A 20,325-nucleotide genomic window follows, 5' to 3' on the forward strand; every position below is an offset into this window, starting at 1 on the left:
ACAGTGTTTTATCAGTGCTGCAGTGTGAGGAAGTGAGCAGCTTCAGCTGGTGAGACGCAAGAAAATCAGTGTTTATCTGTGAGAGTCAGAGTGTGTGTTCACACCAGCGCTGCCTCAACACACACACACACACAGAGGACAGAGGACAGGAAGGTAAGAGGGCTTTTAATGAACGTTAAAATCTCCTACTTCTAGTTTCCATGTTAAACAGTTGCTGAAACTGAAGGATGAAACTTTCGTCTGTTTAAGTGAAATCAGTTTAATGTTCTCTCAGCATCTACCTGGACGTTTGGGCGCCGTAGTCAAATTAACTTAAAGGACACTTTGATTTTGTAAGTGAACATAAGTTAACGCACCTTCAGAGAACAGACTCTTTAACACGCAAGTAGTGTTTCTCCTGATTTTAACACATTGTGGGGAAAAAATGCTTGTTTTTTTTATTTCCTCCCAATATGAAATTATTTTCACGCAGAAAATCAACAACAACATATTGACTGGGATTGTTCAAATTTTTGCATATGATTATTATATATATGATATTTATCTGGGCAGTTTAAAAAAAAAAAAAAAACAGAATAACGGACAAAATTCAGAATGTACTTATGAAAGTCATGGGCTATATATATATATATATATATATATATAGTGTCAATTATACATGCAGGCAATAAGTTTATATATCACATATATTCAGAGAGTATATATGACATCTATTATATATACAATCAATGTGTGTATATATCATATCCCTGATCACTGTCTTCATGCTTATTTGTGTTATATCTAATGTTATACAGTTATACAGAGTTTTTACCGAGAAAAACACACGTACTGCCCAGATCAATAGTTACGATCAGGTTTCATGGCTGCCCAAGACTTTTGCGTTTGTGTAAATATAATTTGTTTACTTAATCAGCTTCAAACCCAATTAAGAGTGACTTTAATTGGCCCACTGATTACCTTCAGTTGGTCACTAAGGAAATGTGTGACCTGCTGAACATTATTCTGTACTAGCACCGTCGACTGTCTGTCCAGTTACAAAGTGATCTGTTGTGAATGCATTTATCCAGGAGCTGATAGTGTAACATAGTGAGTGTGTGTGTGTGTGTGTTGTGAATGCAATTATCCAGGAGCTGATAGTGTAACATGGTGAGTGTGTGTGTGTGTTGTGAATGCAATTATCCAGGAGCTGATAGTGTAACATGGTGTGTGTGTGTGTGTATATATGTTGTCTGTTGTGAATGCATTTGTCCAGGAGCTGATAGTGTAACATGGGGTGTGTGTGTGTGTGTGTGTGTATATGTTGTCTGTTGTGAATGCATTTGTCCAGGAGCTGATAGTGTAACATAGTGAGTGTGTGTGTGTTGTGAATGCATTTATCCAGGAGCTGATAGTGTAACATAGTGAGTGTGTGTGTGTGTTGTGAATGCAATTATCCAGGAGCTGATAGTGTAACATGGTGTGTGTGTATATATGTTGTCTGTTGTGAATGCATTTGTCCAGGAGCTGATAGTGTAACATGGTGTGTGTGTGTGTGTGTGTGTTGTGAATGCATTTATCCAGGAGCTGATAGTGTAACATAGTGAGTGTGTGTGTGTGTTGTGAATGCAATTATCCAGGAGCTGATAGTGTAACATGGTGTGTGTGTGTGTGTGTATATATGTTGTCTGTTGTGAATGCATTTGTCCAGGAGCTGATAGTGTAACATGGTGTGTGTGTGTGTGTGTGTGTATATGTTGTCTGTTGTGAATGCATTTGTCAAGGAGCTGATAGTGTAACATGGTGTGTGTGTGTGTATATGTTGTCTGTTGTGAATGCATTTGTCCAGGAGCTGATAGTGTAACATGGTGTGTGTGTGTGTGTATGTTGTTTGTTGTGAATGCATTTGTCCAGGAGCTGATAGTGTAACATAGTGAGTGTGTGTGTGTCTGTTGTGAATGCAATTATCCAGGAGCTGATAGTGTAACATGGTGTGTGTGTGTGTGTGTATATGTTGTCTGTTGTGAATGCATTTGTCCAGGAGCTGATAGTGTAACATGGTGTGTGTGTGTGTGTGTGTCTGTTGTGAATGCATTTGTCCAGGAGCTGATAGTGTAACATAGTGTGTGTGTGTGTGTGTGTGTTGTGAATGCAATTATCCAGGAGCTGATAGTGTAACATGGTGTGTGTGTGTGTGTGTGTGTATGTTGTCTGTTGTGAATGCATTTGTCCAGGAGCTGATAGTGTAACATGGTGTGTGTGTGTATGTTGTTTGTTGTGAATGCATTTGTCCAGGAGCTGATAGTGTAACATAGTTAGTGTGTGTGTGTGTGTGTGTGTCTGTTGTGAATGCAATTATCCAGGAGCTGATAGTGTAACATGGTGTGTGTGTGTGTGTGTGTGTGTCTGTTGTGAATGCATTTGTCCAGGAGCTTATAGTGTAACATGTTGGGTGAGTGAGTGAGTGTGTGTGTGTGTGTGTGTGTGTGTGTGTGTGTGTGTGTGTGTGTCATGTACTGAAACTTCGCAGATGATTGTATAAATGCATCTTCACAGCTTTCAGATTTTCAGTAAGACCCAAAACAAAGAGTCTGTTTACAACCTGCATTGATGTGTTTTGTGTCCAGATTCTGTTCACACTTTTCACTTAAGCCCGTCTCAGTGTGACCAGATGGGATCCGATTGGACAAAATCATGTCACTGCCAACTTTGTTTCAGTTTTACTCGTTTACTCTCTTTCCCGTCATGAGACACGTCACCAAGCTTGGATGCATTCATCAGCCTGGAGTGCACGAAGGCTGTTGGGTTGGGGAGCTCCAGCCAGGCGTGGCCTCCAGCTTTAGATTCCTTGTTTAGAGTCTCGCCTGCTCATCAACGCTCAGCAAACACATTTCCAGTCATGTAAAATTAGCGGTGTAACAATTCGCTGAATGCACGGTTCTGTTCATACCTCAGAGGTTTATTAAATCACCAACAATTTGGCACTAAATCAATAAAGAGGAAAAACTGGAGGACATGGTTTACAGCTCACTTTAAACAGAATACTAAGTTCCTGCTTTGCACTCACTATAGTGTTGTATATTTGTAATATGAAATATGAGTTTTGATACCTTAGTTATGGAACGAGAGCTCAAGTACGAGTCTTCACTTCTGACTTTATTCCAGCTGGTTTTGACATCAAAAAGTGAAAGCAATTAACAACAAAACAAAGCAACCGTACACATGGAATTTTTATCAAATTGATGATTGAAAGTTCAGATGAATTTGAAAGTTTCAATTATTGAAAGTTTAAATGATTGAAAATTCAGATGAATTTGAAAGTTGAAATGATTGAAAGTTCAGATGAATTTGAAAGTTTCAATTATTGAAAGTTTAAATGATTGAAAGTTCAGATGAATTTGAAAGTTTAAATGACAAAGTTCAGATGAATTTGAAAGTTTAAATGATTGAAAGTTCAGATGAATTTGAAAGTTTAAATGATTGAAAGTTCAGATGAATTTGAAAGTTTCAATTATTGAAAGTTTAAATGATTGAAAGTTCAGATGAATTTGAAAGTTTAAATGACAAAGTTCAGATGAATTTGAAAGTTTAAATGATTGAAAGTTCAGATGAATTTGAAAGTTGAAATGATTGAAAGTTCAGATGAATTTGAAAGTTTCAATTATTGAAAGTTTAAATGATTGAAAATTCAGATGAATTTGAAAGTTGAAATGATTGAAAGTTCAGATGAATTTGAAAGTTTCAATTATTGAAAGTTTAAATGATTGAAAGTTCAGATGAATTTGAAAGTTTAAATGACAAAGTTCAGATGAATTTGAAAGTTTAAATGATTGAAAGTTCAGATGAATTTGAAAGTTTAAATGATTGAAAGTTCAGATGAATTTGAAAGTTTAAATGACAAAGTTCAGATGAATTTGAAAGTTCAAATGACAAAGTTCAGATGAATTTGAAAGTTTCAATTATTGAAAGTTTAAATGATTGAAAGTTCAGATGAATTTGAAAGTTGAAATGATTGAAAGTTCAGATGAATTTGAAAGTTTCAATTATTGAAAGTTTAAATGACTGAAAGTTCAGATGAATTTGAAAGTTTAAATGACAAAGTTCAGATGAATTTGAAAGTTTAAATGACAAAGTTCAGATGAATTTGAAAGTTTAAATGACTGAAAGTTCAGATGAATTTGAAAGTTTAAATGATTGAAAGTTCAGATGAATTTGAAAGTTTAAATGACAAAGTTCAGATGAATTTGAAAGTTTAAATGATTGAAAGTTCAGATGAATTTGAAAGTTTAAATGACAAAGTTCAGATGAATTTGAAAGTTGAAATGATTAAAAGTTCAGATGAATTTGAAAGTTTAAATGACAAAGTTCAGATGAATTTGAAAGTTTCAATTATTGAAAGTTTAAATGATTGAAAGTTCAAATGAATTTGAAAGTTGAAATGATTGAAAGTTCAGATGAATTTGAAAGTTGAAATGATTAAAAGTTTAAATGACTGAAAGTTCAGATGAATTTGAAAGTTTAAATGACAAAGTTCAGATGAATTTGAAAGTTTAAATGACAAAGTTCAGATGAATTTGAAAGTTTAAATGATTGAAAGTTCAGATGAATTTGAAAGTTTAAATGACAAAGTTCAGATGAATTTGAAAGTTGAAATGATTAAAAGTTCAGATGAATTTGAAAGTTTAAATGGCAAAGTTCAGATGAATTTGAAAGTTTAAATGATTGAAAGTTCAGATGAATTTGAAAGTTTAAATGAGTGAAAGTTCAGATGAATTTGAAAGTTTAAATGACAAAGTTCAGATGAATTTGAAAGTTCAAATGATTGAAAGTTCAGATGAATTTGAAAGTTTAAATGATTGAAAGTTCAGATGAATTTGAAAGTTTAAATGACAAAGTTCAGATGAATTTGAAAGTTTAAATAATTGAAAGTTCAGATGAATTTGAAAGTTTAAATGAGTGAAAGTTCAGATGAATTTGAAAGTTTAAATGACAAAGTTCAGATGAATTTGAAAGTTGAAATGACTGAAAGTTCAGATGAATTTGAAAGTTGAAATGACTGAAAGTTCAGATGAATTTGAAAGTTTAAATGACAAAGTTCAGATGAATTTGAAAGTTTAAATGATTGAAAGTTCAGATGAATTTGAAAGTTTAAATGACAAAGTTCAGATGAATTTGAAAGTTGAAATGATTAAAAGTTCAGATGAATTTGAAAGTTTAAATGACAAAGTTCAGATGAATTTGAAAGTTGAAATGACTGAAAGTTCAGATGAATTTGAAAGTTTAAATGACAAAGTTCAGATGAATTTGAAAGTTCAAATGATTGAAAGTTCAGATGAATTTGAAAGTTTAAATGATTGAAAGTTCAGATGAATTTGAAAGTTTAAATGACAAAGTTCAGATGAATTTGAAAGTTTAAATAATTGAAAGTTCAGATGAATTTGAAAGTTTAAATGACAAAGTTCAGATGAATTTGAAAGTTGAAATGATTAAAAGTTCAGATGAATTTGAAAGTTTAAATGACAAAGTTCAGATGAATTTGAAAGTTTAAATTACAAAGTTCAGATGAATTTGAAAGTTTCAATTATTGAAAGTTTAAATGATTGAAAGTTCAAATGAATTTGAAAGTTGAAATGATTGAAAGTTCAGATGAATTTGAAAGTTGAAATGATTAAAAGTTTAAATGACTGAAAGTTCAGATGAATTTGAAAGTTTAAATGACAAAGTTCAGATGAATTTGAAAGTTTAAATGATTGAAAGTTCAGATGAATTTGAAAGTTTAAATGATTGAAAGTTCAGATGAATTTGAAAGTTTAAATGACAAAGTTCAGATGAATTTGAAAGTTGAAATGATTAAAAGTTCAGATGAATTTGAAAGTTTAAATGGCAAAGTTCAGATGAATTTGAAAGTTTAAATGATTGAAAGTTCAGATGAATTTGAAAGTTTAAATGAGTGAAAGTTCAGATGAATTTGAAAGTTTAAATGACAAAGTTCAGATGAATTTGAAAGTTCAAATGATTGAAAGTTCAGATGAATTTGAAAGTTTAAATGATTGAAAGTTCAGATGAATTTGAAAGTTTAAATGACAAAGTTCAGATGAATTTGAAAGTTTAAATAATTGAAAGTTCAGATGAATTTGAAAGTTTAAATGAGTGAAAGTTCAGATGAATTTGAAAGTTTAAATGACAAAGTTCAGATGAATTTGAAAGTTGAAATGACTGAAAGTTCAGATGAATTTGAAAGTTTAAATGACTGAAAGTTCAGATGAATTTGAAAGTTTAAATGACAAAGTTCAGATGAATTTGAAAGTTTAAATGATTGAAAGTTCAGATGAATTTGAAAGTTTAAATGACAAAGTTCAGATGAATTTGAAAGTTGAAATGATTAAAAGTTCAGATGAATTTGAAAGTTTAAATGACAAAGTTCAGATGAATTTGAAAGTTTAAATGATTGAAAGTTCAGATGAATTTGAAAGTTTAAATGAGTGAAAGTTCAGATGAATTTGAAAGTTTAAATGATTGAAAGTTCAGATGAATTTGAAAGTTTAAATGACAAAGTTCAGATGAATTTGAAAGTTCAAATGATTGAAAGTTCAGATGAATTTGAAAGTTTAAATGATTGAAAGTTCAGATGAATTTGAAAGTTTAAATGACAAAGTTCAGATGAATTTGAAAGTTTAAATAATTGAAAGTTCAGATGAATTTGAAAGTTGAAATGAGTGAAAGTTCAGATGAATTTGAAAGTTTAAATGACAAAGTTCAGATGAATTTGAAAGTTGAAATGACTGAAAGTTCAGATGAATTTGAAAGTTTAAATGACTGAAAGTTCAGATGAATTTGAAAGTTTAAATGACAAAGTTCAGATGAATTTGAAAGTTTAAATGACTGAAAGTTCAGATGAATTTGAAAGTTTAGCACTTTCCACACAATTTCCATACTTGCTTTAAGGAGAAATCATCTGTATGAAATTAGAGCAGTGTTTTCTCATCGCTGGTGATGACTGTGACTCCTACTGGTTAATAACAGGTAAACTTTACACATAAAATGAGTAGCTTTGTTCTACGTGGACGTTCCTTCTGTTTCTCTGCTAAAAATCCCCAGAACATCATCAAAACCACACAATGGAAAACCACAGAAACAGACACCTTTCCTCACTGCTGGGTGTCTTTTGTCCCACACAGTGGTGTCTTAGTGGCCTTAAAGGGCTCACAGCACTAAAAACTGAATTCTGACTTTTTCTTTTAAGTAAAAAGATTTGGCCAGTCAGCCTACAGCAGTTTAGCCCCGCCCATTTAGCTTCAAGCGGTGTAGCACCGCCCATTCTGATTGAAGTGATGTGGAGTGTTGTTCCTGCAGACAGGCTGAAGTCACTGTTCTGGGAGATGTGGAAAAATGTTTAAACGTTGTCCTGTTCCTGGCTGTCAGGAAGCAAATGCCTAGAAAACAAAATGTCATGAAAACTGAATTGCAATTCATTTGAAACATAACCCCCCAAAAATACAACAGAACTGTAGAATATGGGCCCTTCAAAGATTCATCTTTCCTGCAGGATGACGGACGTTGAGAAGCAGCGCATTCCTGAAGAGGTGGGCGGTGGCCCTAGTGTGTCTGCAGCTGCCTCTCCTCCATATCCCACTGGAGCTGGACATATGCAGCTGCCTCCGCCCTACCTGCCCCCTCCCTACCCCTGCGGCCCAATCGTCCAGCCCGCTTACCCTCCCATAGAGTCAACCTGTGCCACTGGCCTCATCCCACCCCCAGACAACACCACTTACCCCCCCATGCAAGGCGGCTGCGTAGCGGACAACCTGCCCCCAGAGGAGAGCATGGCGATGCAGGACACAGGTACGTTCACACTCGGCTTTGTTCACAGATGAGTTCTTCATGAGTTCTTCTGGGAAACTTAAGTAGCCAGCAAGTAATGGAGCCATTAGCATTAGCATGGTGCTAACGGCATGTCTACATCATCACAGACTTGCCCCAAACTGTGTGGAGTTGTTAGGAAATCTGATTTGCTCATAAGGTTGTAACTGGCCACTTTATTAGAAACACCCCCCTTGTGCTTCCACTCACTGGCCACTTTATCAGAAACACCCACCTTGTGTTTCCCCAACTGGCCACTTTATTAGAAACACAAATCTTACGCTTCCAAGCCAAGAGTGGCTCAGTGGTCAGAAACTGACCAATGATGGACTAGCTACAGCCTGTAGCTGTACACCAGCAAGGAGGAGTGGTTTCTGATAAAGTGGCTACATTTCTATTCTGGTGTATGAAGGATGACTGTGCTGAACTCACTCTCGAACAGGAGCCATGTGTCCAGAAACCCAAGGTGCCTTTATAACATCATCGTTTGATGACAACACCGTGCGGCGGGCGTTTATCAGAAAGGTTTGTGCTGCACTTACTGTAGCAGTTTTACTTATTTTCCACATTTAAAGACGTCACTATTTACATCTGTCTCAGAAACAAACTTTAAGCACGGGCCTTCGGCTCCCATTCCTCTCTGCGTACCTGAGCAGGTGTTCAGCGTGGTCACACTGCAGCTGCTGGTCACCTTCTCCGTGGTGTGCGTGTTCACCTTCTCGGACAGTGTGAAGACGGCCGTGCAGAAAAACATTTGGGTGTACCTCAGCTCTTACATCATCTTCATAGTGGTGGCACTGGCTCTGAGCTTCTCCTCCTCCTTAAGCCGCTCACACCCCTGGAACTTCATCAGCCTGGTGAGAGACTGTTTGTTTTCAGATATGTTCAGTATTATGCATATACATAAATATACATACAGCTATGACCGTGCTGCTGTAGGAGCATTGGAGGCGTGGCCATGCAAAGTGCTCCCGGCAAGAAGAGACATTTGATGTTCATGTTGCTGTTGTTTAGTTTAAGATGTGCGTATGTGTTACTGATGCTATTCCGTGCTGGGCTGTTGGGTAGTTAAATGCCTACCTTAGTGACCAGAGTGTACGGCTGGAGGTGACCTGCCTGCTATCCCAGAGACTTGAGTAGTGCTTTCTGCCTGCTCAATGCTTCCAGCATCATCTTCTTTACTGATGCTACACTGGTGTCAGAAGTGGGATCATGGGACATATATATTGTTACATATAGGTGCTTACACAAATAGAGCACATAAGGGATATATTATTATTTATTACAACCATAACAAGGGGTCACCATAACTATAACACAGATACAGACAGTTTATTTACCACCCAGAACCACCAGAGAACCTACACAAGTTTTCTGAGCTTATATGGAATGTTGATGATGGAAAACAGTGGAAAATCTGGAATACTCAGTTTTCTTTGTGGACTATTTTGCCGCACAGCGCCCTGCATGTCTCCCTCCACCATGAATGGAGTTGAAGTTCTCTAAACTCTCATAAAACAGCGTCTCAGTCATCAGGCAGTGAATTCAGAACCAGTTCATGTAGGAACTTTCTGTAGGAGCTTTTAGAGGGACGTCTGGTTCCTATCACCACCACTGTGAATGGTTCTGACTTGTCTGTTGAGAAATATTGTGTTGATGACTGGATCGCTGGTTAAGATGATTGGTACACTGTTCCTTTGTCTCTTGACCTGGTTCTCATGCAAGCAAGAAACGATTTACCACACAAACAGGCCATGAACTCCTTTGTGGTCACACTTCTCTCTCGCTCTCACTCTTTCTTGCCATTAAGCACTTTCTGCAGCTACACTGTGGCGTCTTTTTCCACCAACTGTTTCACACTGCATTGCACCTTTCTATTGCTCACAATTCAACTATCCGGTCAAACATGGGTATACATTGACTTCAGGCCTCACACTACAGGCCAAAGGCATGGAAGCAGGCAGAGTTTATTTTAAATCTTTAGAATATTCTGCAATTTAAGTGACAAAATGTAAAGTTTTACCAGCACTACTCCTGCTGTAAACATGCCAACTCTCCTCTTACAGCCTGGATTAGTCTCTAGAGTGAGATTCTCCAGTTTAAATACTAGGAGAACCCACTTCTGATGTGGTCTTGAAGGCAGAGGTGGATGAAGTACAAAAATCATGTCCTTGAGTTAAAGTCGAGACCCCCAAAGTAAAATATTCCTCCAGTAAAAGTAGAAGTTCCTCCCTTTAGACCTCCACTTGAGTAAAAGTACTAAAGTATTTACCTTCAAATGTACTTAAGTATAAAGTAAAAGTACTAAAAGAGTAATTCTGGCTCTGATGTCCTGTTATCATTTTTATAACCAGACTGGCTTCATGAACTCATTTCAGGTGAAAGTCCTCCAGCGTCTCTCTTGGTAAACCAGTCTTTTAATAGAAGGTCATTAATTAGTGACGCTGACGTCTATTAAAATGATCAGAAGCACAAAACACTGAAGGTAAACAGTTTCCATCAGGGAGAACCGAGTGGCTCTGAAATCACTTTTTACACACAAGCAAAGTTTCAGTTTCAGATTTATTTACAACTTAGTTCCAAGTTTAAGTTGAATAAAAACTGGCTTTAAACTCAGGATCACAGATGAGCTCCTTTACTATGTTGATCTGTAGGCGTCTGTTCATAAACATAAACCAGCCCAAACTCATTTACTATAAAATGAAATGGTGTTTGTAGAAATTCAGAAAAAAGCCGCATCAGTCTCGACTGCATATGTGGACATATTTCTATATTGAGCTCTATTTACACAAAGTTAGGTTAGTTCATCATTTATGTTGAACAGACTCTCCCAAAGTTTTACGCTGCTGCGCTGACGTTGAACCGCGTGCTGCACTGGGTCGGTATGACCGACAGGTCAAAACCAGCTCTAAACAAAGTGACCGCTGGGCCCTGATTGGTGCTCTGGCTTTGCGCTTCTTTCGTTTTGACATGTTACGTTTTTATACACACAGAAACCAAAAGGAGCGACAGATTTCTCAAAATGTAGGAGGAAAAAGTCGGATATTAGACTCTGAAATGTAGTGGAGTGAAAGGAGAAAGTCGCCCAGAACGGAGAAACTTCAGTACAGATACACCAAAAATACTAAAGTACAGAAACCAATTACATTTACTTAGTTACTCAGTTACTGTCCAGCACTGCTTGAAGGACCTTTCAAAAGACTACGGCTGCTTTAGTTTGGATTTTTCAGCATTTCTCTTTAATGCAGGGTAGCTATCATTACTGCTATGAAGCTGAATATCTTATTCAAATCAACAGAATCTTGACAGAGGACAGAATGGACCCCTCAGACTCCGATATCTTACCTCAGTTTAGTTTCTATTTTTTCCGGCTGAATAGGTCAGTAGCTTCTTTCGGGAGTCTGTTTGGTGCTGAATAAAGAGAGAATCACTTTTCTTACCAAATTCTGTGACTGTATTATTGCTAGCTCCTTCAGCTCACTAGCCTAGCAGTCTTTGTTGATAACAGTGCCTTACGCTGACCGGGTTCAATCGTTTCTCACTCTTAAATCAAGTTGGAAAGTCAGTACCGCACAAAAAAAACAAAAACATCTCTTTAAAGTTAAAGGCACTTCTATTAATACCACCAATAACTAGTGACGAAACCAAACATGCTTTTCAACACGGCAGAGAAAATAAGAAGCCAGCAAAACCTCAAACGCTTGCCAAAATCTCTCTTTCTTGATGCTATCTGGACTGTCAGAAATATCCCTCGGCCAGTTAGTTTAACCTTAGATTAGTACATGTTTAAATACATGTACTAATGTGGTTGGTTGGATGGTGTCGTGGATAACACCTTGGCCTTCTAAGCTGTAGACTGGGGTTCAGTGCCCCACCTAGGCAAGCACTCTACACTATTCCAATGAGAGTCCTTGGGCTAGACTCCTAACACCACCTTCACCTACACGAGTAAAATGATCAAATTGTAAGGCGCTCTGGATGAGAGCGTCTGCCAAATGCCGTAAATGTAAACACCGTAAGACAGTAAGACACTAGAAAGCTAGTTAGCTCAGTTGAGCTGCGCTGGCTAAACTGAGGCCGTGGAGGGAAATTTTCAGTAGTAAACACACAAAACCATCCAATTATATTAATCACAGTGAGCGAGCCGGATGTTGAAACGGATGCCGCCAAGGTTCGAGGACAGTACTTTCATTCCCGACTGTAGAGGTTCTCGGCTGCTCTCACGTTCCAAACCCACCACATCCTCGATTTCAGTGCCATGGAGGCTGAGTGGGCGGAGCCTCTCTCATCACCATTTTCCATTGGCTGATTGGGCTGAAGGCTTGTGATGTGTTCACCAGACTCTTTGTTTCAGCCACACACTTCAGAACAAAGTAAAACAACTACATGTGGTTTCCCTAAGCCAGGGGTCCCAACCCGAACGTGAAGAAGAGCCGTTTCGTCCTCTTAACAGAAATCTAACCTCCTTGGGAGCCACAGCGTTTTATGTCCGTTTTACCAGCTTGGCTGTGAATGTGTCTCAGCGTGTGCTGATGGACTAATATAGGCTAAAAAATATAATATAAACAAAAACTCAGACGGACTCTGCTCTGCTTTAAGCTTCAGCTCAGCTGTCGCTGCTCTTCTCACAACTTTTCCACAAAAAAGTGAGTTTTCTGTAAAACGTCTCTCAGTGTTCACCTTTTTACGAGGCTGAAGTCGCTTCTCATTCGCCGCCGTCTTGCTCTAATTTTCCCGTTCCACCTTAAATGGTGCCTGAGGCGCCAGAACATAACTGCTGCACCATTTAAGGTGGAACGGGAGAAGACTTCAGTGTTTGTCAGTTTCTCTCTGCAGATTAAACGTATCAGGAAACCAGCTGGAGTGACTATAAACACTAAAGTCCATTCGTCTCCAAATTATCGATGTCCGTCTTAAATCTCTCTCTTTGCCGTTTCGTAGCTACTAGCTGGGCGAGCCTGTCGTCTGTGTTGCTATGGTGACCAGCCGTCTGCGCTGATCTTCAGGGTTAAAGGGTGAATCAGCAGTTCTACATTAACTCCAGCGTTTAAGACCATTTACTGTTAAACTGTGTTGAAGGATCAGCAGAGCTTTATTTTACTGTAGAGGAGGATTATTTTATTATTACCTGCTGATCTGATTCAGCCGTGGAGCCGCATTCAGGAGTTTTATACATTTGATTGATGAACCTTCTGAATGGAGACATCAGGTGGATCAGCAGGAGTGTTAAACCACAGTATTGTGTTTACAGTCAGTGGTGACCCTGAGTCTGTCCTACATGGTGGGAACTGTGGCTTCCTACCATAACACAGATGCTGTCATCATCGCTATGGGCGCTACACTTGTCATCTCCTTCACCATCATCATCTTCTCCTCCCAGGTAGGATTTAACGCTGCAACCACAATTATTTATGTAACTGATGACTGTAGTCTGTAGACTATCACCCCCTATGCTTCCTGTAGTGTATTACAGTCTGTAATGTAAGTAAAAAAACAAAACAGCTTTTCACAAAAAGGATATATTTGTAGAATATATTTTCCTACAACACTATATTTTTCCTACAATACACTCCTTTCCAAACTACTTTTAAAACCACATACTGTAGTACTATCACTAATGCCATCATGTTTCCGTTATCTGCCCATCATTGGTAAGAAAACATGCTGATTTGTGTTAAATACATTTTGAAGAGGTGTACCTAATCCCAATCTACATATGGAGAACCGTAACTCTTGTTGGCTGTGCTACATTTCAGACTCGCGTGGACTTCACTGTATGCAATGGCATCCTCACCGTCCTGGCAGTGGACCTGCTCATGTTTGGATTCTTCACCATATTTTTCTACAACAGTGTCGTCCAGGTTGTGTATGGATGTCTGGGAGCACTGCTTTATTCACTGGTAAGTCAGCTGATCTAATTATGCGCTACACGATACAGGACCACTTTCATTTATCATCAGATTTCCAGGCGTAAAAGACGGGTGTACCTCAAGGTTCTATTGTGGGACCATTTCTTTTCCCCACTACAGTGTTTTTCACAGTGACTCAGCAGCTCTTCAATGAGCTGGTGGTTTGAACGCCATTGACTTTCAGAAGGACTGAGAACAGGGCCTCATCATGAAGTGAAGAACTAGGTTGAGACACTTTGTAATCTTGTGCGAACAGAAGTTCAGAAATCAGTTGTGCGTTGCATACATGGGGAGGAAGTATAGGGTAACGAACATTGGGAAAAGCTGGGAACAGCTGTCACGCAACAGGACGTTACTTCATGTGAAAAGTCCCACAAATTGGGGTGCATTTCCTGAAAGTGTCGTTGCATTTCCTGAAAGTGACCACAGTTAGAGAGACCATCACTCTGAACACTCTCTCCAGTTACCCACGGGGGTTGCTCAACAATGCTTTCAGGAAATGGGCTGAGTCGTGGCAGAACATACAGTCGCCTCTGTGAAAATCAACAAAACGTTATTTGACAAGTGGAAATACGTTGACAAATCCTCTACAGAGAAGACGTTTCAATGAACAAATAAACAAACAAAAATGATAAAACATAAAATAAACAGAAATTGTTCCCAAATATGCCATATTGAACTTCATGTGTCAGTTATTTTATTTTTTTAGTAAATTTAACTTTCACGATACTGATATTTTCCCCAAGTCGTTTAGCTGTAGGTGGAGGATCTGAAACAGGGTGGATGGAACAACGCAGTGAGGTCTGTTATGAGGCTGGGATACTGTGTAGATCTTACTGTACCTCTGTCTCTTTGTGCTGCAGTTTCTGGCTGTGGACTGTCAGCTGGTGATGGGTCGTCAGAAGTACAGCCTGAATCCTGAGGAATACGTCTTTGCAGCCTTAGTCATCTACTTGGACATCATCATGATCTTCCTCTACATGCTCATGATTCTTGGAGGCTCAAAAAACTAGCTCAAACACTAGCTTCACATCTGTCCATCTTGCTTTTAGCTGGTTCTATATATTAAACAACTATACGGTCTTCAAAGACAGAAACAGACTCGGTGCTGTTGTTATCTTTCCTATGCATGTTCAAAACAGCTTTTGAATAAATATTATATTACACGTTTATGTAAATTAGGATACAGTGTAAACATATATTCTCTTTTTGTTAATTAAACTGAATTATCAGTGTCGTTTGGTTTATTAACAATGGCTGTAGAAAAAGTGGACTACAGAGAAAGCGCTTGATTTCCAGGACAGAAGGGGGTACCTCAAGGGTTGATTTTAGGGCCGTTTCTGTTTTCTTTAAAGTGCTGTTCAACTGAAAAAGAGGACATGACGATGCCATCAAATAATAACAGAGTACTACTGTCGTTCCTGCTTTAACGTAGCACTGTCGCCTTTTATTTAACTGGGTCTTCTCCTCTATTAAATAGGTACACAGTGATAAATGTGACTGATTAATTGTTGACCTCCTTTATGTTCTATTGTACCTTCATTTCAAAACGGCCCACATTTCTATAATCAGGCACAGTCCTGAGCAACACCAGAATATAATAATAATAATAATAATAATAATAATAATAATAATAATAATGATTCATTTGCTCCTGAAGTGAAAATACAAGGGAAAAATGGATTGTAAAACCAGGAAAAACGGCACCACTCCTTATGTTTGATCAATAAATATTTTCTCAAGTATTTTTTGGTGTTTTTAATTCGTAGATTTAGCCTGATGACACCCGAAATCTATGTAAACTTATTGCTAGAAAGGCACATTCAAATATGACAATGTTTATGTGTAACTATGATGTTTTCTAAGGGCTTAACATTTAGTTGCTAAACTAACTCACCAATAGGCAATAACAAACCTGAAAAGGTGAAAGTAAAAAAGGTGGTTCATTTTCTCGTGTTACACTAACATGACCAAAAGCAGACAATGTGTTCAAAGGTCCGTCTACCGATACAACAATACGGAATCTATCAGAATTCATCCCTCCACCGTTATTGAGAAGAGAACCAGGCCAGTCCTTCATCCTTCATCCACGTTTCTGCAACGCTGGGCTAACTAGTCTCACCACAGGGAGGAGTAGTTGAAGCGGACTCTGAGCAGGTATCTCATGCGGGTTTGAGCTGGATTGTACACCACAAACTCGTTATAGAGGAGCGAGTAACCTCCACCTCGACCCACGCCAGTCTTCACACCAGGACCCATGGGCACGGTGGCACCATCCCTACAGAACGAGAGAGAAAGAGAAAAGAAAGTCAGGAGAAAGAGTGACACGATCTCATTACTGTCCCTTAAACTCGCAGAGGTGTAAAGTTATTGTTTTACTGCGCTGTTTATGTCATTATATCATTACTTCATTAGTTCCATTTAGTTGTCTGGAAAGGTTTGAACACTCCTGGTCAATTTACATGTTCTGTTAATTCTGTGAAGATTCTCTTACAGACAACTCACTTCAATATGACACCTTTCTGAAATTTTAGTGCATAATTTCTATTTATTTGATTTTATGATGTGTAAAAAAAAAAACATAAAATGTGCCATAACCATTTCTTGGGCCTCATCTTACTTGCTAGTTGTAAATGTCAGAGAAATAAAAATCAGAGCAGTAAAAGTAAAAAGTAATTTTTGACATTTATATAAATTATGATACATTTAATTAGGATAGCGTAAATATGTCGACCTCTTCTTGTGAACGAAACTTTACAAGATGTGGTTTGGTTTTTTTTTACAGGCCTCAATGAGTTTGCAGAAAAAATGAATTTCCAGAATACAGAAGGGTGTGCCCCAAGGGTTGATTTTAGGGTCTTTCTTGTTTCCTTTAAAGATAATATTTTACCCAGAAAAAGTTACAGTACCTTCCAACAGCACTACTTGTGTTGTTTTAGTTTAGTACGTCAGCACTGCCACATTTAATTTAAATATATTTACCCCATCAAATTAGTCACACTTTCGGGTTTTTACTGTTTATGGTTAGTGAGTCCAAACTAGAGGCGACACGAACAACAAGTGTCCAGTTTGATTGCAGCTTAAGGTGGTGATGTGTTATACTTATTGAATAAGTATCAACAGATGCTGGTTTCAGAACAGGGTTTCTCAACCTCTGGGCCATGGACCACCAGTGGGCCATGAAGCCCCCTCTAGTGCTCCGTGGGCCTGAACTCATGGGGAGGCAGTAGTTGGCTGTGGGCCGGTAGAGACCACAGACGAGCCTTAAAATAGCAGCGAAGATCTGCGTTTCATTCCTGGCCGAACATCAGCGACCCGAGAAGCAGATATCAAGTGAGGTTTATTATTATTGAAGATTGTGGTGACGGTAGTCCAGAAGCCCCCAGACTTCAGTGAGGTTTACTTCAAATTAGGCACCAAAACCCTCAAACCTAAAGAGTGATCTTGACACCAAACAGTCACTGAGAGCCACTTTCATGTCCAGTGAAAACGTGATTGACTGCAGCTCCCAATTACGGCCCACGTCTACGTCTACCTTTTACATCTTCAAAACAACCGCAAACTTTGGTTCCTGATTGAAGTTAAATGGAAGATCTGATCTTTTTCAGGCCTTAAGACCCTCAGAGGTTTTCAGTGTGAGCAGTTAAGAAAGAAAAAACATTGATTTTAGTGTTTCTGTGGGCTGCGGTGCTTTATAGTCATACACAGGTGGGCCCTGGGGTGAAAAAGGTTGAGAACCCTTACAACGTGACGAAGTTCTTGGGGTCAGGAGCGGTCTGTCCGATGCCTTTGGTGCTGTGCTTCCCAGAAGGCAGTTTGTCAGCATCATAATTCGCGTCCAATAACTCATTACAATCACCAAGAGCGACCTGTGGGCAGAGGAAACAGCTTAGCCGTGTTTTGTTGAGACTGCCTTTATGTTTGGGGTCCTAAAGACCGGAATGCTGAGTCAACAAACAATAATAATTTAAATAAAATAATCTTAATCTTTCTTCTGACCTTTGACTGAAAATCAACGAAGCGTTAACTTTCCCTGTTGGAGGTTCACGCATTTCAGAAAGAAGATAAAAGCTATAAATGCCATCATTATTATTGTTGTTACTATTATTATTATTATCACAAATAATGTAATTTCTCTGCGTATGTTTTTACATACAGTATAATACAGCACGTACATGTGCAAAAGTTAGAGACCACCATTCATTTAGTTCATTTCCAGTCAAAACTGGTCATGAAGTACAAGTTATTCATTCATACTACGTACATTTTATTCAGTATCAGGGAAAAAAAAACAGACCCCCCCCCCCCCCCCCCCCCCCCCCATTTAGAGATGAGGGAACAAAACAGACGCCTCAAGAACTAAATACAATATAAAACCTTTCCGTATGCAGTGTGTCCACTCACCTCGCTCAGCAAGAGCAGCCCAGTGTTGTTCTTCTGACTGGTGAAGCAGTAATTGCCGCTTTTAGACGACATGTCAGCAAAATAGATGCCCTTACCGAACTAGAGAGAAGAGCAAATTACAAACCATCCATAAAGAAATCTGAAACATATCAGTGGCGCTGCGGGTATGGGAAGGGGGCACTGTTAGGTGTTGGGCAGTGCAGGGCAATGTGGTGAGTAAGTGATACTTATTTATTTATTTTTTAAATCCCACAAATGGGGAAATTCCACCTCCGCATTTAACCCATCCGTGAAGTGAAACACCACATACACAAGAGTGAACACACACACTCTAGGGCGCAGTTGCCCCGGAGCGGTGGGCAGCCCAGTCCACGGCGCCTGGGGAGCAGTTGGGGGTTAGGTGTCTTGCTCAAGGACACCTCAGTCATGGACTGTCGGCGCTGGGGATCAAACCAGCGATCTTCCAGTTACAGGGCCAGTTCCCTGACCTCCAGCCCACAACTGCCCCCAGTATGGTGTTGGCGATGGTGTGGGAATGGTGTTGAGTGCGGTAACGGGCGGAGGACGTTGTTGAGTAATGGCAGGAGGGAAGAAATTTCATCCTCACGCTGCTCTATTCCATATTTCCGCCCTGTGCTTTATGGTTCTTCTGCCTGACCTGACAGGTTCCCACAAAATACTGGGTTTAAGCCTGGACTCGAGCGATTTCTGGCTTACAGCATGTTTCTCACGATGGGCTTTGGTCTGCTTGGATCGAGCTCAGACCTCAGTTTCACAGCCCTGCAGGTCTCCAGCGCATAAAGTGCGTTTGTAACGGGTTTAGAATGTGCACCTTGAGTTTGTGCATGAAAGGCGCTTCATAAATAAACCTGAATCGAACTCACCATGTAGCCGGTGACAGGTGCCTCAGGGGGGGCCACTCGAAGACCCTGACTCAGGATTCCCACCCAGTTAGAGAGACGAGATCCGTGCCACAACAAAGTCCTTAAATAACACACACAACACTTACTACTCCGCCTGCGAGACATAACACCGCACAGTTTAGTCATACGGCTAAATCCTGCAACTGTTATACGCCTTGCAACATATTCCTATATTAATACAACTGATGTGTTAAATAAATTAATTAATTAATTACTCTGTCCAATGGAAACACGTTTTGGGCCCTCACAAAGCTCAACGGGTTCTGGTCCGAGGTTTTTACTTCACTAACAGATCTTTAAATGCAACATAACCCCCTGCCCACTACTTTATTGGGGGTCCTGGCAGAGTCTCTTTCTTGCAAGCCCCAAGTAGCTGATGCAGTTGTTTTTGCCCTCCTCTTAAGCTAAGAGAAGGATCCTTTTGGCATGGAAATCCACCACCACACCGTCACACACTCTACGGCTAACTGAGGTCACGTTTTTCTTGGACTTGGAAAAGATTCAATTTAGCTTGAGAGGTACTGCAGACTTATTTGAGCGGATTTGGCAACCATTCATCTCCTACTTTAAACGCCCATCTACCTTAAATACTGATTTAGAGGACGTCCAGAGAGCCTTCACCCTTAACTGTATCCAGGGTTGGGTGGGAAAGGGTGAGGAGGGTGAGTAGGATGAGAGTGGGTTGGGGGCAATGGGGTTAGACTGTTAGAAGATATTGTGGAATTGACAACTGACATTGTTATAATTGTAACCGTTTTCTTTCAAGTTGTGAAATAAAAGGAGAAAAAAAAAGTAAATCGTTTCAAAGATTTAATCACCTGCTCACTTAGATCCTCATTTAATGGCCAAACATGGATTAGTGAGATTAATGACCGGCCTACATCATTCTTTAGCAAAATACTTCACTTTTGTTGGCTTAGACTGTTTTGTTAAGGGCCAATATTGATCATGACGATTTGCACGGATCAACTGAACCTTACTTACGATGCTCACAACACCACATTACACACCGTGCATCTCTTTGTGGGGAAACTAATCCAGCTCATAAAAGGCCTGACGCATCTCATTTGATAAACACCTCACAAATAAACAGCACTAAAAACCGATCCACTGAGTAAGAAGGTCTGAAAGCTCACGTCATGCTTACGTACCTGTTGTGCAGCTGAGAGAGAAAACGATCTCTCTCTCCTTCTCTGTCCACTGAGAAAACGTCCAGGACGGTCATGGTGTAGTCACTGTGGGTGGGAGCG

At 39.1% G+C, this 20,325-nt stretch overlaps 2 protein-coding genes across 5 annotated transcripts in view; one reads left to right on the plus strand and one right to left on the minus strand.

The window, feature by feature from the left end:
- Window positions 1-15,493, plus strand: si:ch211-284o19.8 (protein lifeguard 1). Its single transcript, XM_037544782.1, has 7 exons — window positions 1-153; window positions 7,526-7,821; window positions 8,282-8,364; window positions 8,496-8,696; window positions 13,091-13,219; window positions 13,596-13,739; window positions 14,612-15,493. The coding sequence occupies exons 2-7, from the start codon at window positions 7,527-7,529 to the stop codon at window positions 14,759-14,761; spliced, it is 1,002 nt and encodes a 333-aa protein (XP_037400679.1). The 5' UTR covers window positions 1-153; window position 7,526; the 3' UTR covers window positions 14,762-15,493.
- The window catches only part of parp2 (poly (ADP-ribose) polymerase 2), a 21,570-nt gene continuing 16,736 nt past the window's right edge, over window positions 15,492-20,325 (minus strand). For all 4 annotated transcript variants that reach the window (XM_017687853.2, XM_017687852.2, XM_017687851.2 and 1 more), the window contains exons 13-17: window positions 20,227-20,325; window positions 19,037-19,136; window positions 18,153-18,251; window positions 17,493-17,617; window positions 15,492-16,026 (exon numbers count right to left, since the gene is read on the minus strand). The exon at window positions 20,227-20,325 is cut by the window's right edge and continues 29 nt beyond it. In XM_017687853.2, the coding sequence (XP_017543342.1) occupies window positions 15,867-16,026; window positions 17,493-17,617; window positions 18,153-18,251; window positions 19,037-19,136; window positions 20,227-20,325 (583 nt within the window). In that variant the 3' untranslated portion in view covers window positions 15,492-15,866. The remainder of the gene's footprint in view (window positions 16,027-17,492; window positions 17,618-18,152; window positions 18,252-19,036; window positions 19,137-20,226) is intronic.

Source organism: Pygocentrus nattereri, chromosome 2 (genome assembly GCF_015220715.1).
Source record: "Pygocentrus nattereri isolate fPygNat1 chromosome 2, fPygNat1.pri, whole genome shotgun sequence".
In the NCBI taxonomy this organism is placed as follows: Eukaryota; Metazoa; Chordata; class Actinopteri; order Characiformes; family Serrasalmidae; genus Pygocentrus; species Pygocentrus nattereri.